The 12,000-nt window shown below is 36.8% G+C and overlaps 1 protein-coding gene across 1 annotated transcript in view; it reads right to left on the bottom strand.

The window, feature by feature from the left end:
* The window catches only part of TBC1D22A (TBC1 domain family member 22A), a gene marked incomplete at its 5' end in the record, with an annotated part of 157,499 nt that overhangs the window by 58,590 nt on the left and 86,909 nt on the right, over nucleotides 1-12,000 (bottom strand). Inside the window, one exon of the mRNA XM_035897844.1 lies at nucleotides 1,104-1,179. Coding sequence (XP_035753737.1) covers nucleotides 1,104-1,179 — 76 coding nt within the window. The remainder of the gene's footprint in view (nucleotides 1-1,103; nucleotides 1,180-12,000) is intronic.

Below are 12,000 nucleotides of genomic sequence, written 5' to 3'. Positions count from 1 at the left end.
TAAATATTCATTTATATTTTAAACAAAAAACACATCTACAACAAAAAGTTTTACACACATTTACATTTATAGTGTAATGTTACATAAACAGTCTTCTCCTGCCCTTAGTTTTTAAGCATTAGAAATACTTCAACATCTTAGAAGGGCACAAAGAGCTTTACCAAATATTCAGGATGTAAATATGAGCAGGCCAACCAAAAATCTGCTATGGTAAGCACTGGCACAAAAAAAATCCTCACAGTACGTGTAATGAAAAGATGGAATTAATCTTTACAAGAAGATTACCAAATATTAAGCTACACAAGAAATATTTTTTCTATCTCATCAATGACAGGCTAGTGTCACAAATATATGCCTGGTTCTGCTTGGCAACATTTTGTTAATACTCTGTTCATTAATTTAACAAACTATCAAGAGAGTATGTTTAGAATGGGCAAGCATTATCTCTAGCATTTCATTTAATTAAACTCTGTTCTAGCAATATGACAGTCAGCATTTCATGAAGGGAATTATTTTAAGGATGAAGGTAGAAAATATTTCAAAGTGCCCTGCTAAAACATGAAAGCATAATCTAAAATTACCCCTGCACACACTGTAATTTATCTATAATATTAAAGATGTTATTTCCAGAGTTCATAATTAATTGGATTCCACAGAGAAATTATTGAGGCATTCCAGATAGCAAAATGATGCACAAAGGCACAAAACATAGTGCCGAAGGACAACCATAAACAACCACTGTGACTTGCCTGAATTACAACAATCATTGAGTTTAATGTGAAATGAATACTGGCTGCATTTTGTATGTGGTCATTACTCTGCTGCAAAGAAATTGCCATTGAATTTTGATTATATTGCCTTAATAAAAAGTAATGAAAGTGGCTCATGCTCTAGTGGCTTTCTTTTAAATGATACACGACAGTGATCTTGCAAAGGCCAGTGTGCCACAAATTGATTGAGTACGACACCTCCTCTGAAGAAGGCAATGTTACCCCACCATTGTCGGTAACTGCAGTGATGTTGGCTTGACTTTTTGCAAACATTTTAACTAAACAATTTCAATGAAACACCAGTTAGAAATTAGGTTAGCTTTTAAAACTTACCGTCGATCCGACTAACAAGTTCTTCCAACATTTTCACTTTCTTTTGAATTCCTGGCTGTGCAAATGTGTAGTTATCCTGAAGAAGAGACCAAATACAAGTATAAGTTTGGGGGGTGGAGGGGGAGGAGGAAGTTTCTTTTCCTTCAATTAGTTATCTCAATCCATGTATTTTTCTAGGTTTTCTTAAGGCGTTTGTGTTTTGTTATTACATTTCCTAGGTCTGCTTCTACGGTTAAGTAGTAAATTATCACACCGTATCTTCCTACTTCAAGTCCCTGTCTCTAAGAGTACATCCTATAGCTATTACCGCATCAATTGCTCTCTACTTGCTAATCTAGTGCCCCTGAAGTTACATCTTTATTGCAGAAGTCCAAGTAGCTTTAAAAGGCTGTCATTTTAAATGCCCAAATGCACCACACTAGAGATTTTTTAAGAGGATTTTTTTTCCTCATAAAATTACAATTTTGTCACAAATCATGTAGGAAATATGAAAATTTAGACCCCAATCAGTGACAGGATAAGAATTTGATATTTAGAAGTTCAGAATAATACCTTCCAGCAGCATAAGAAATCAAAAGTCTATTTCAATGGAGTCGTGACTCTTCTGAACCCAGGGTTACAGTTAATATCATGAATCAAAATCTAACACACAAGCTATATATCTAAAATGGCAGGGTATTTGCATGTATTTGTTTGAACGTATTAACTCTAACTGGATTTTTCCGTTTTGGATTGCAGGTCTATAATATAGTTTCAAATAACAGAAAGAGGAAGATATCTCCACTTCAACCCCAAAGTGATCAATACTTTTAAATAAAATTGTTATTTAAATACACAGCAATGTTTCTGAATATTTGGTCGATAATACCTCCACTCAACTCATTTTGTTACCATTTTCTAGATAGATTGATGAAAAGAAAGTTACCCATATATAATTTAAAAGAAAGTTGCTGTGTAAAATTGTTGTCATGTAACCATTACATACACAGAAAACCAGGGTAAAGGATTTTTTGTCTCAGCTGCTATCGTTCGAATAATTCCTTTACTAAAATAAATTGGAGCTGAGCAACTATCTCAAAAATCATCCTAAAAAAATTTTCACTGATGTTGGAATAGTAATTTTTCTTGGCTTGATTTCAAATTTTAACTTGGCCATAGAGTAAAGGGATGAATATAATTTTTATGTATCTGAAGACATTGGTCTTCTTATCAAAAAAAAGGCCATATTTATTTTCTTGACAATATTTACTTTTTTTAAATTTTTTTTTTATGAAATTGAATTGCAATTTAAACTTCAAATTCTATAAAATTGCCGTAAAGTACAAAACCTGAAAATTCACAACAGAAAATTATACACTAATATTTCTCTTGGTTCCCGTACTTCAGCCAACAGTGATTTACAGTATCAAAAAGTCTATTATGTGCTCTGATCATTTGTAACTGACCACATCAGCAGCTATTCAAAAAATTATAGCAAAGTTCTCTGCTGGTTTAGCAGTAGCACTTTCACAGTATTCAATATTAGAAATCAATGTATAAGCCAAAACAGTGTTGTTGAAGAAGCAGGATAATTCTCTGAATTTTGGCATTTTCCACAGGCATCACCAACTAAAATAGGCAACCATTTCATCTTGTTGGCGTTGTCTCTCAAACAGAACATGAGCATCCTCAGTAGTGCAACAAAGCATCAAAACTGAAAGAATGGAAAGTCTCACACAGAATTCAAATATAAACTTATTTCAGGGTCAGAGAAACTATCTCAAGCACTGGGACCTTTTATAGAAGTCTGACACACTCCTATTCTAGACATGTATCATATACAGGATACAATATTTTTAGGAAATAGCATATTCATTTTCTTTACAGAAAACTAATGAAAACTGAATTCATGTTTTTTTTCAAATTTTTATATACTGTTCTATTTATTTATTTAAAGAAAGTTAACTGGTATTTCTAGAAGTAGGACTGTTCTCAAAGTACAGCAATATGGTACTCGACTGTTAAATCTACAGCAGATCCTCTGTAAAAGTATCTTCACGGATTTAACACCGAAAGCCAACACAGAGCTAAAACGCTTCTACTTTGATTAGTCTCTCCCCAGGTAGTGCAACTCCCGACTGTGATCTGTGAATCTGAAAGAGTTTTCTTTCTCAAAGCATCATTTACTCCCTGCATACCTGGAAACACAATCCAAAACTGCCATCTTGGATTTGAAAACAGGTAAGTTTGCTCTTCATTATATTTGATCTTTTGCCTATTCATTTATTTTTCTGTTCATTATTTCAGCCACAAATGAACACAGCTGGGTGTCACTCTTTACTTGGGCTGACTCAGCTAACTGGAAAGATCTCTGTTGGCTCCCCCAGTCCTCTCTTCTAATTAAACTATGCTGTACGTATTCCCTCCTATGACACTTGTAATTGACTTTCTGGAGTTTGCGAAACTGTAAGAAGGACTTTGTAAACAAGAAAGTATTCTGTCATCGACTATTCTTGCTCCTTTTGTGCTTATAGGTGGAAGAAAAAGCTAGTAACACAGTTACAATAAAAACCATGTCAAACTCGTGAAATTTATTAATTATTTCACAGGGCAATACAGAAGTACAGTGGTTAAGACTTTAATTCCTTTATCAGACAATTTAGTTGGCAAAAACAGCTTCAAAATTTAATTCAACTTTACTCCCCACTGTTCTACCTCCTCCCTGCAAGTGGCACAGGGGGATGGGGAATGGGGGTTTTGCTCAGTTCGTAACACTTCATCTCTGCCGCTCCCCATGGACCATACGTCTTGCCAGAAAGCCTGCTCCTGTGTGGGCTCTTCTCCACTGGTCAAAGCTCTTGCCAGTAGCCTGCTCCAGCACAGGCTCTCCACAGGCTGCAGCTTACATCAAGGCATCTCCACCTGCCCCAGCGTGGGGTCCTCCCCGGGCCGCAGGTGGGGATCTGCTCCCCTGTGGGCCTCCCTGGGCTGCAGGGGCACAGCCTGCCCCACCATGGGCTGCCCCAGGGGCTGCAGGGGAATCTCTGCTCTGGTGCCTGGAGCCCCTCCTGCCCTCCTGCTGCCCTGGCCTGGGGGGCTGCAGGGCTGCTCCTCTCACACATTCTCACTCCTCTCTCTCAGCTGCTGTACTGTGGTTTTTACCCTTTCTTAAATACATTATCACTGCGGCATCACCAGCATCACTGATGGGCTCAGCTTTGCCCAGCAACAGGTCCACCTTGGAGCTGGTTGGAACTGGCTCTGTCTGACATGGGGCCTCTTCTCACAGAGGACACCCCTGCAGCTCTCCTGTTACCAAGACTTTGCCACGTAAACCAAATCCAAGTTCTCTGCTAACTTTAGCAGAAAAAAGTGTTACAATATTCAAGTCCCCTACCTATTCCCCCTCACAGCTGTGGGTCCTCACAGGAATGTTTCATTATTCATCCTGCAAATTTTTGTTGTATTTTCTCATTTATTCCTTGTGTAACTTTGACCATCAATATTAAGCAAAACTTTGAAAAAGTCATAAGTAACTTAGAACAGGATTGTCTTGTCTCAACAGATCTTCAGTAGTTAACATAAAACGCCTTATATTTCTAATCACTGAGTTGACACTTGCAGTAAGTATTCACACATGACAAAGTATGCATGAGTACACAAGAGAATCTATGATAAACATAAAAATTGCATGCATCGGTGCGCAGTACCTAAATTCCTTGACACTGTGCTCAGATAGCTTCCACACACTTTCAGTGAACTATGCTAACCCTCCTTCACAGCTGAATGGTTATAATATCTAGTTCAGAGTCCGACACATAATTAGTTTCACCTTGCAATACAGAAGGTTAAGACACTGTAATGTCAGAAGGGTTCAAAACTCACTTCAGCCTCAAATCTTTGTGCTAGTAGTCTACTTACTCTGTAGGGGCTCATATACCACCTCACTGCCCTGCATCTCCAGCTAGGCCTGGCAGGACTTCTCAAAAAAATAATCAACGCAATTTAAAATAAAATATTTCAATTACAGCCTTAACTAAACATGAAAAAACATATTAGGTTACTTTTTTTAGATGTTAGAGACATTCTAAATGGAAGAAACTAAAATAAAGTAAATAAAGAAAAAATGCAGGGAACAAATTTAACTGGGACTACCCTCCCATTCTGACAAAAAGAAAGAGAGCTCACAGTTTCTAAGAGTACATTTAAGCACTGGGTACCAAGTCCCATTCATTTTGTTAGCTCTATTCTGAATGCTAGTAAGATATAACTTGGAAAAGTGTTTACATTTAAAAGTAAGTCCTAAAGTAACCTTTTCTGCAGATACACTGAGAAAACGATATGAGTGAACCAAGGATGGTCCTACTTGCATTCTTAATATCCTCCAAATGTTGGAGTATATACACCATACATGGCTACCATTTTTTATTTGTCAGTCAGGAAAAAAATACCAGAGTAGATTCTAGTACTTTCAACCATGTATATCACCGAGATTCTTGGTCACTCTGATAAATACTGTAACAAATATACTCAATTTCTAATCACCATAAGCAGCCACAATACTGACAGCTATCTGTTCAAAATATTGCTAACTTATGATGGAGTGCTAAAAAGAACAGAGATGCTTTTTAAGCGCATGTTAAATGTACTTCCAAAGCAACTGTTCAGTAAGTTCAACGTGTCTCCATGTTATTTTAATTTTAAATCTCTTCCAAAATACTATGGGTACTTTAGAACCATGAGTCCATAATAAATCTGAAAATCTTTCTTTCCTACTTTGTCAATTATTTCAGTTACACGTGCAAAAAGTACTATGTAAACAGCATTTGTGAATGCCATCTGGTGTATAAGTACAAAGGCAGCTGTACGCATACACAGAAGGTATCAAATACATACTATTATATATAATAACATATGTATATTACTAATTATAAATAATAAATTTCTAAGTATAAGTAATATATACACATATATAAACACAAAGAAGGATATACAAACAGATATATATACACACTTTATACATTGACACACACACACACAAATGAAAAACACACTCCATTACTTTTTCTACTCATTCCTTAGGAAAGATTCTGAAGTTTCAAAATGCAACTTTTCTTATCTACACAGCAGAAATTTTAACATTTTAGATCCTTTGCCCTTCTGCACTGATTTATATTATTTAAAAATATATAGAAGGAATTTCAGAGTATTAAAAATTGTTTCCCAGGGTCAGAAAATGAAACAAATTTGCAACTCTCTAAGCTAAGAACCCTGGGGAAACAATGCCCTCTGACTGATACAGAACTTCGCTGCACTACTTAATGTATTACACATACGACCCTTACTCCGGTTGTCATTATCAGGAATACTTTCCATTTTGAAAATTCAGACTTTGCAGGCTTTAGCTAAACAGAAGTCCCCCATCTTTTTCTTTAAATAGGTGATGACAGGGTAATTTTAAGAGAAGAATCTGTATGCGGCATACCCAGACATCTATTTTTGCTGCCGATGTACATTTAAGAATACCTATACATCACTTTAGGTCTGCTCAAGTATATTATCACATGAACAAAAGACAACTGGAAAAAAAAAAAAAAGCATTCTGAAGTTGTATATTTTTCTCATTATGTGAGAAAGGGATCTTCTCAATGTTATTTTTTAAACTCTAAGTACTTCATTCACGTATTTGTGTACCTTCTAAGCAAACTGCTATTAAAAGTCTTGGTTCACCTTGCTCCCATAGTTATGTACAAAGGTGGGAGCAGGTGGGTGGGAAGCATGACACTTAGATGATGACAGCCAACATGTATATTAACACTATCAACGGTAGGCACAGTTTGCCCAAAATGTTTCTTGAAGCTGGAGATTATAATGTAAATTCGATCTTAAATACAGTTCAGGACAGAGACAGTGTGCACGCACAAGAACAAACACACAAGTGTGCTGGAGCATGCTGTTTGCACATATTCCATAGCATGTTCTGTAATTAGTCCAAGTACTTCCTTACAAAGAAAACATCTTTCAACCTTTGTAATGATTAAGCCTGACTTTTGAAAACTTATAATTTCCTAAGCAGTAGGAAAGAGATTTATAAAGCACTGCAGCCCCAAATTTTCTACACAGAAAACATTATCTTATTTATTCCTACATAACAGGATGGGAAAAGCAATGTCTCATTAAAAAGCAGGTACTGATTTTCGTGTTGTAATAGTATCCAGAGTCTCAGAATCAAAGACCCAATCTTCTACTGGGCTGTGTAATCAAACCTCAGTTTTACACAAGTGGATGCATTATAAATTACAGGAACTGTTAAAGTAGCAATAAAAGAAGTCCTCAGGGTATATTTTTGGATTATGGTGTAGGCCAGACAACAGTTCAAATCTGTGGAAGAGCTAGAAATCATAAATGTGGACACTTAGGAACCCAAAAGCTGATGCTGTAAATTTTATGTAGAAGATAAAACATTTTCGCACTGAAGCATACTGTTGGCACAGAATATTTCACCCAAAACACAGAAAACAATGCCTTTTAGATAAGTACTCAGAACCGATCGCAAATAGATTTGTTCTCTTCCTGAAAATTTTGCTCTCAGTGACACGCTAGAAAACTGCGTTATTGGCTTCTAAAGAGACACAGGCTCCTTAAGAGCTTCTGAAGACACCTGTCCTGTCCCTCAGTCCTACTGATGCCCTCAGTTTTCTATTACCTGAAGTCCCAACAAAGGCACTGTTACAAACTTAAAACTGGGTACTGGGCCAAACAAAAGAACCACCTTGGGTTTTCCCTTTTAGGAGCAGTCAGCAGCAAATGACACAGGGACGATAAGAACGAAACATGCCCGCAGGGATACACTTGCAGCATTCTTTCGTTTTCCAGTTTGCAGCGCTGAGACTTCCCTAACTCAAGAGGGTATCTTAGTAAAGTTGTTTAAAGACTTTTCTTCAACCAAACTTCAAACTGTTCAGGTTCTAAACCCATGTAAAATACTTTTCATCCTTTGACAAGTAGCCCCGCAGCTTAGTTACTCAACCACTCTTTTTTGTAAGCCATCACTCAGCAGTATTACAAGCTACAACCTGGGTCTTGCATCAGAAGAGATGGAAAGCAGCTACTCCCTGTTCACCTTCTTCATGCAGCTCATCATTTTAAAGACTTCTATTACATTCCTCCACTTAGCTAAGTCATCCAAGCTGAAGAACTTAATCCATCACCCAGAAACTGTTCCATACCTTTTATCAAACTTATCTTGCTCCATTATTTTTTTAAACTTTCAATCCATCATTTCAAAATGGGATGGACAGAAGGGATTAGAAGAGCATACAGCAAACTGGGCAAAAACTCATTTTAGGTTTTAAAAGTAGCAAAGTGATGTTTTCTCTTTTGAGGACTACTTATATAAACCCTTCTCCTTCCTACGTGGTAACAGGCAATGCTTCTGCCATGGACGCTTATCATTATGAACTTCTGGTAAAGGACTTTATCAAAATGTATTTTGGAAATGCAATTCAACTGTAGAGTTGTTCACAGTCTCACTGATTCCTTCCAAAAAGCTGCCAGCTTTGTGCAGTTTTACAGGAGTTACAGAAAATACTAAGTAATATGGCTTTTATCCTTTAACCATTAATTTTGTTTATTTTTACACACTCTACAAACTTTCCTGATGTGCATGTCTAATTGTCTGTGCTCTCCTTGAAACCATTTTCAAAATCTGATGCCATACCCACCCTGTTCTCATACCAAAGCAGTTCTGAGCATTGATCTTCTTGTTTACCCATTACCAGAGATCCTCACAGGAGGTAATCACAGATATATTTCAAACTGAGCAGAGTTAGTACTTGTGTCTGCAATTCTTACTAGGCATCCTGATGCACAGTGTCCTAGTGATGCATTCAATCTTCTCAAACTGACGGGGAGGAACAGAAGTCCTCCAGTGACCAAGCAAGCCACTGGAAATTTCAGGAGAGTTCCCAAAGATCTCTTGTGGACTGGCACTAGTCCAAACTCAGCAATTTTCATGCAAAGCTTACTGTTGTGGCATGTTCCTACTATACAGTTCAGTGATATCACAAACAATAGATATAATTACAATTCTTCTAAATCAATGCACAATTTATACTTTGCAAAGTAGACACTGATGCTACATGACTCAGGCTCATTGTTAATGACAGTCTCAGTGTAGACAAGTTTGAAGGATCATTTATTCGAAAAATGTAAAATGTTGGCATTTTTTATCTCACTTCTTGGTACCTCAACAGTTTTAAGACCAACTTTGAAATAATCTGTCTGAGGCCAGATCATCAGCAACCATGTGACAGCCCTTAGTTGCTCAGACTAAATCTACTCGGAGCCATACAGGAAGACCAGAGCAGATACGCTTTTTTTAAGTTTTAGCTATTCCAAGTTTTGAACAGACAATAGCAAACATGCTTTAATTATTGTCACATCAAAAGAACAGGACTAACATAACAATTGTGTTAATTACATTCCAACAGCTCATAATTACAACAACTCTGCTGCCCGAGTTTGTTTATTAACTTCCTAGTGTTCAATAAAATGTGGGGGGTTTATTCAGGTACTAATAAAGTCTTCAAAGAACTCTATGAAGAGGAGCTTCAAACAAGACTTTGAAGATCTGAAGGTCCTCTGGAAAAGGAAAAGTCACACAGAATGACACAATACTGTACGTGTTTTGCCCTCAAAAAAGTCTGCCCTTAACGGTATTCATTCTTAAAAGTAATTTATGTGTATTCTGTGTAAGAACATTCTCTTGAATTGAGAAAGGTAAAACCTGCTTACAGAAAAATTTCTAGACTCTTGTTCTACTTTGAACCTTTTTTTCCTTCACTCTAAATTTAAAACACCATAAAACAGTATTTGCTCCAACAGATTAAGTTAGAAAAATAGAAGCAGACATCTGAGCATGAATACAGAAAGGATTCTGGATAGAAACACCTGCTGTGGCCACGCTCATGTTTCAGAAAATTTGAGTCTCACATGTGACATGCAGAGAGAATGACAGAAAAATACCATTTAGGGGTATCATTTGATAAGTGATTACTAAAAATGTTGAAGTTAGCCATTTCTCATTAGAAGGAAAGCCATTCTAGAATCCTGAACGGGCACAAATGCCTGCCCTAATTGCAGAACCTATTTCTCATAAAATTTCTCATGTTTACGACTTTCCAATTAATATCTAAATTTAAGAAACTGGATATTTGAATTTAAAATTATTCATAATTTAGAAATAGCTTTATGGAAGCCACTGGTCATGAAAAGAATAAAAGTAATCCCAAGCTATTTTTTATTCATCAGAATAGAAGCCTCCATTTAACAACAAACTCACTTTTGGCAAGGCAGAGCAATCTGTTTGCAATCATCAGCAGTTGTCCCTATAATTATATATATATTCTCATTCATAAAGTTTTACAGCACAACTTGCACTTTAATTCTAAAATAAAAAACTGTTACTTTTATAGGCATTTTAAAACACATTTCTGATCAAGCAATCCATTGTTTTTCCTTAGAATAGTCACAGCTTCAAGAAAAAAAAAAACCAAACACGTTTTGTCTTTCTCAGGATCCAACTTGGACAAGACACTAGCATAAAATGAGCAATCTGGATTTCTGGAAATTACTAAACAATTATTAGCATATAGAAGTTCTATCTCACAGATGGAGTTACGGCAATAGTAACTGCAGGAAGAGACAGAGAGCATGACTATGCAGCTCAAATGTTAAGAGAACTACATACAGAAATAACTACTGCTAGCATTTCTGACAATTCCTGACAGGACTTCCACGTTTCTAAAACATCCATTTCTGACTGGTACTGGGATCTGTTCGCATAGAAATTGGAGCACGACTGCAGTACTGTCTTTCAGTATCAGCTACACAATGTTAGCAGAGACTCTGCCTGCACACACCACATTTGCAGTGCTATGTTCAGCTGAGGAAGGCGGGAGGAAAGACCTCTGTCTCCTTTTGGCTAAGCTTACCAGAAGCGTTGGGCTGGTGCATACCCAGAAATCCTAGACAAGCTATCACTGCATTTGCACAGGTAGACCCCACATTACCTGTGATACAGAAACTCGACCGGCGCATGAAAGCACATATGCAACAGACACGCGGTTCACATGACAAGAGACAGATAAAAGACAGATGCAGACACTGACAGTACATATTCCTTATATCTGTCTATCTTGCCTAATGAACCCATATTCTCAGACAACAGATCTGCAATTTATCATAACCCTAAACTAGCTACCCACAGGAATTGCAGACATGATAAAGAAACTTGTCTTGCAAGAGTTTGATTAAAAGGTACACAGAAAACTATTTGACCTATTTTTTTCCTTAAAAGTAAACCTTTGGAAGGTCCCATGGAGAATTTTCAAAATAACTATCATCAGTTATTTCTGTATGTACTTCTCAACATTTGAGCTCCATATTTGTGCTATTTATCTGTTCCCGCAGACCTCTGAAAGGCTTCCCAAGCATTCCATCCATCCATCCGTAACTGAGACTTGAGGCACACGTTAGCAACAACTGCCCATCACTCAGGAGCCAAAAAGAACTTTGCAGGATTCCCTTTAGAGATCATAAATCTTGCTATTTAATCAGCCATAGAAATAGCTAATATATACCTCGGTATATTCCAGTCCCTGGAAATGAATTATCTCCCTTTTATTTTAAAAATGCCCAGGCCATGATAAATACTGACATTAATATGTTATTGCTATTTTTGATACATCTGGTTAGACCATTGTGCGATGCATATATTTCCCCTTTGGTTATTTTATTACCATTATACTTGAAGTTAAAATAAAGAGTTATACATGAACATTACATTTTCAGGTGGCACAGATCAGCATGAACTTTTTACTTGAATGTTAACGGGACTCTGTTGAGGAAAGTGTTA

Source organism: Egretta garzetta, unplaced genomic scaffold (assembly GCF_000687185.1).
Source record: "Egretta garzetta isolate BGI_Z169 unplaced genomic scaffold, ASM68718v1 scaffold37, whole genome shotgun sequence".
Taxonomy (NCBI): domain Eukaryota; kingdom Metazoa; phylum Chordata; class Aves; order Pelecaniformes; family Ardeidae; genus Egretta; species Egretta garzetta.
This window is presented reverse-complemented; position numbering and strand designations above follow the sequence as displayed.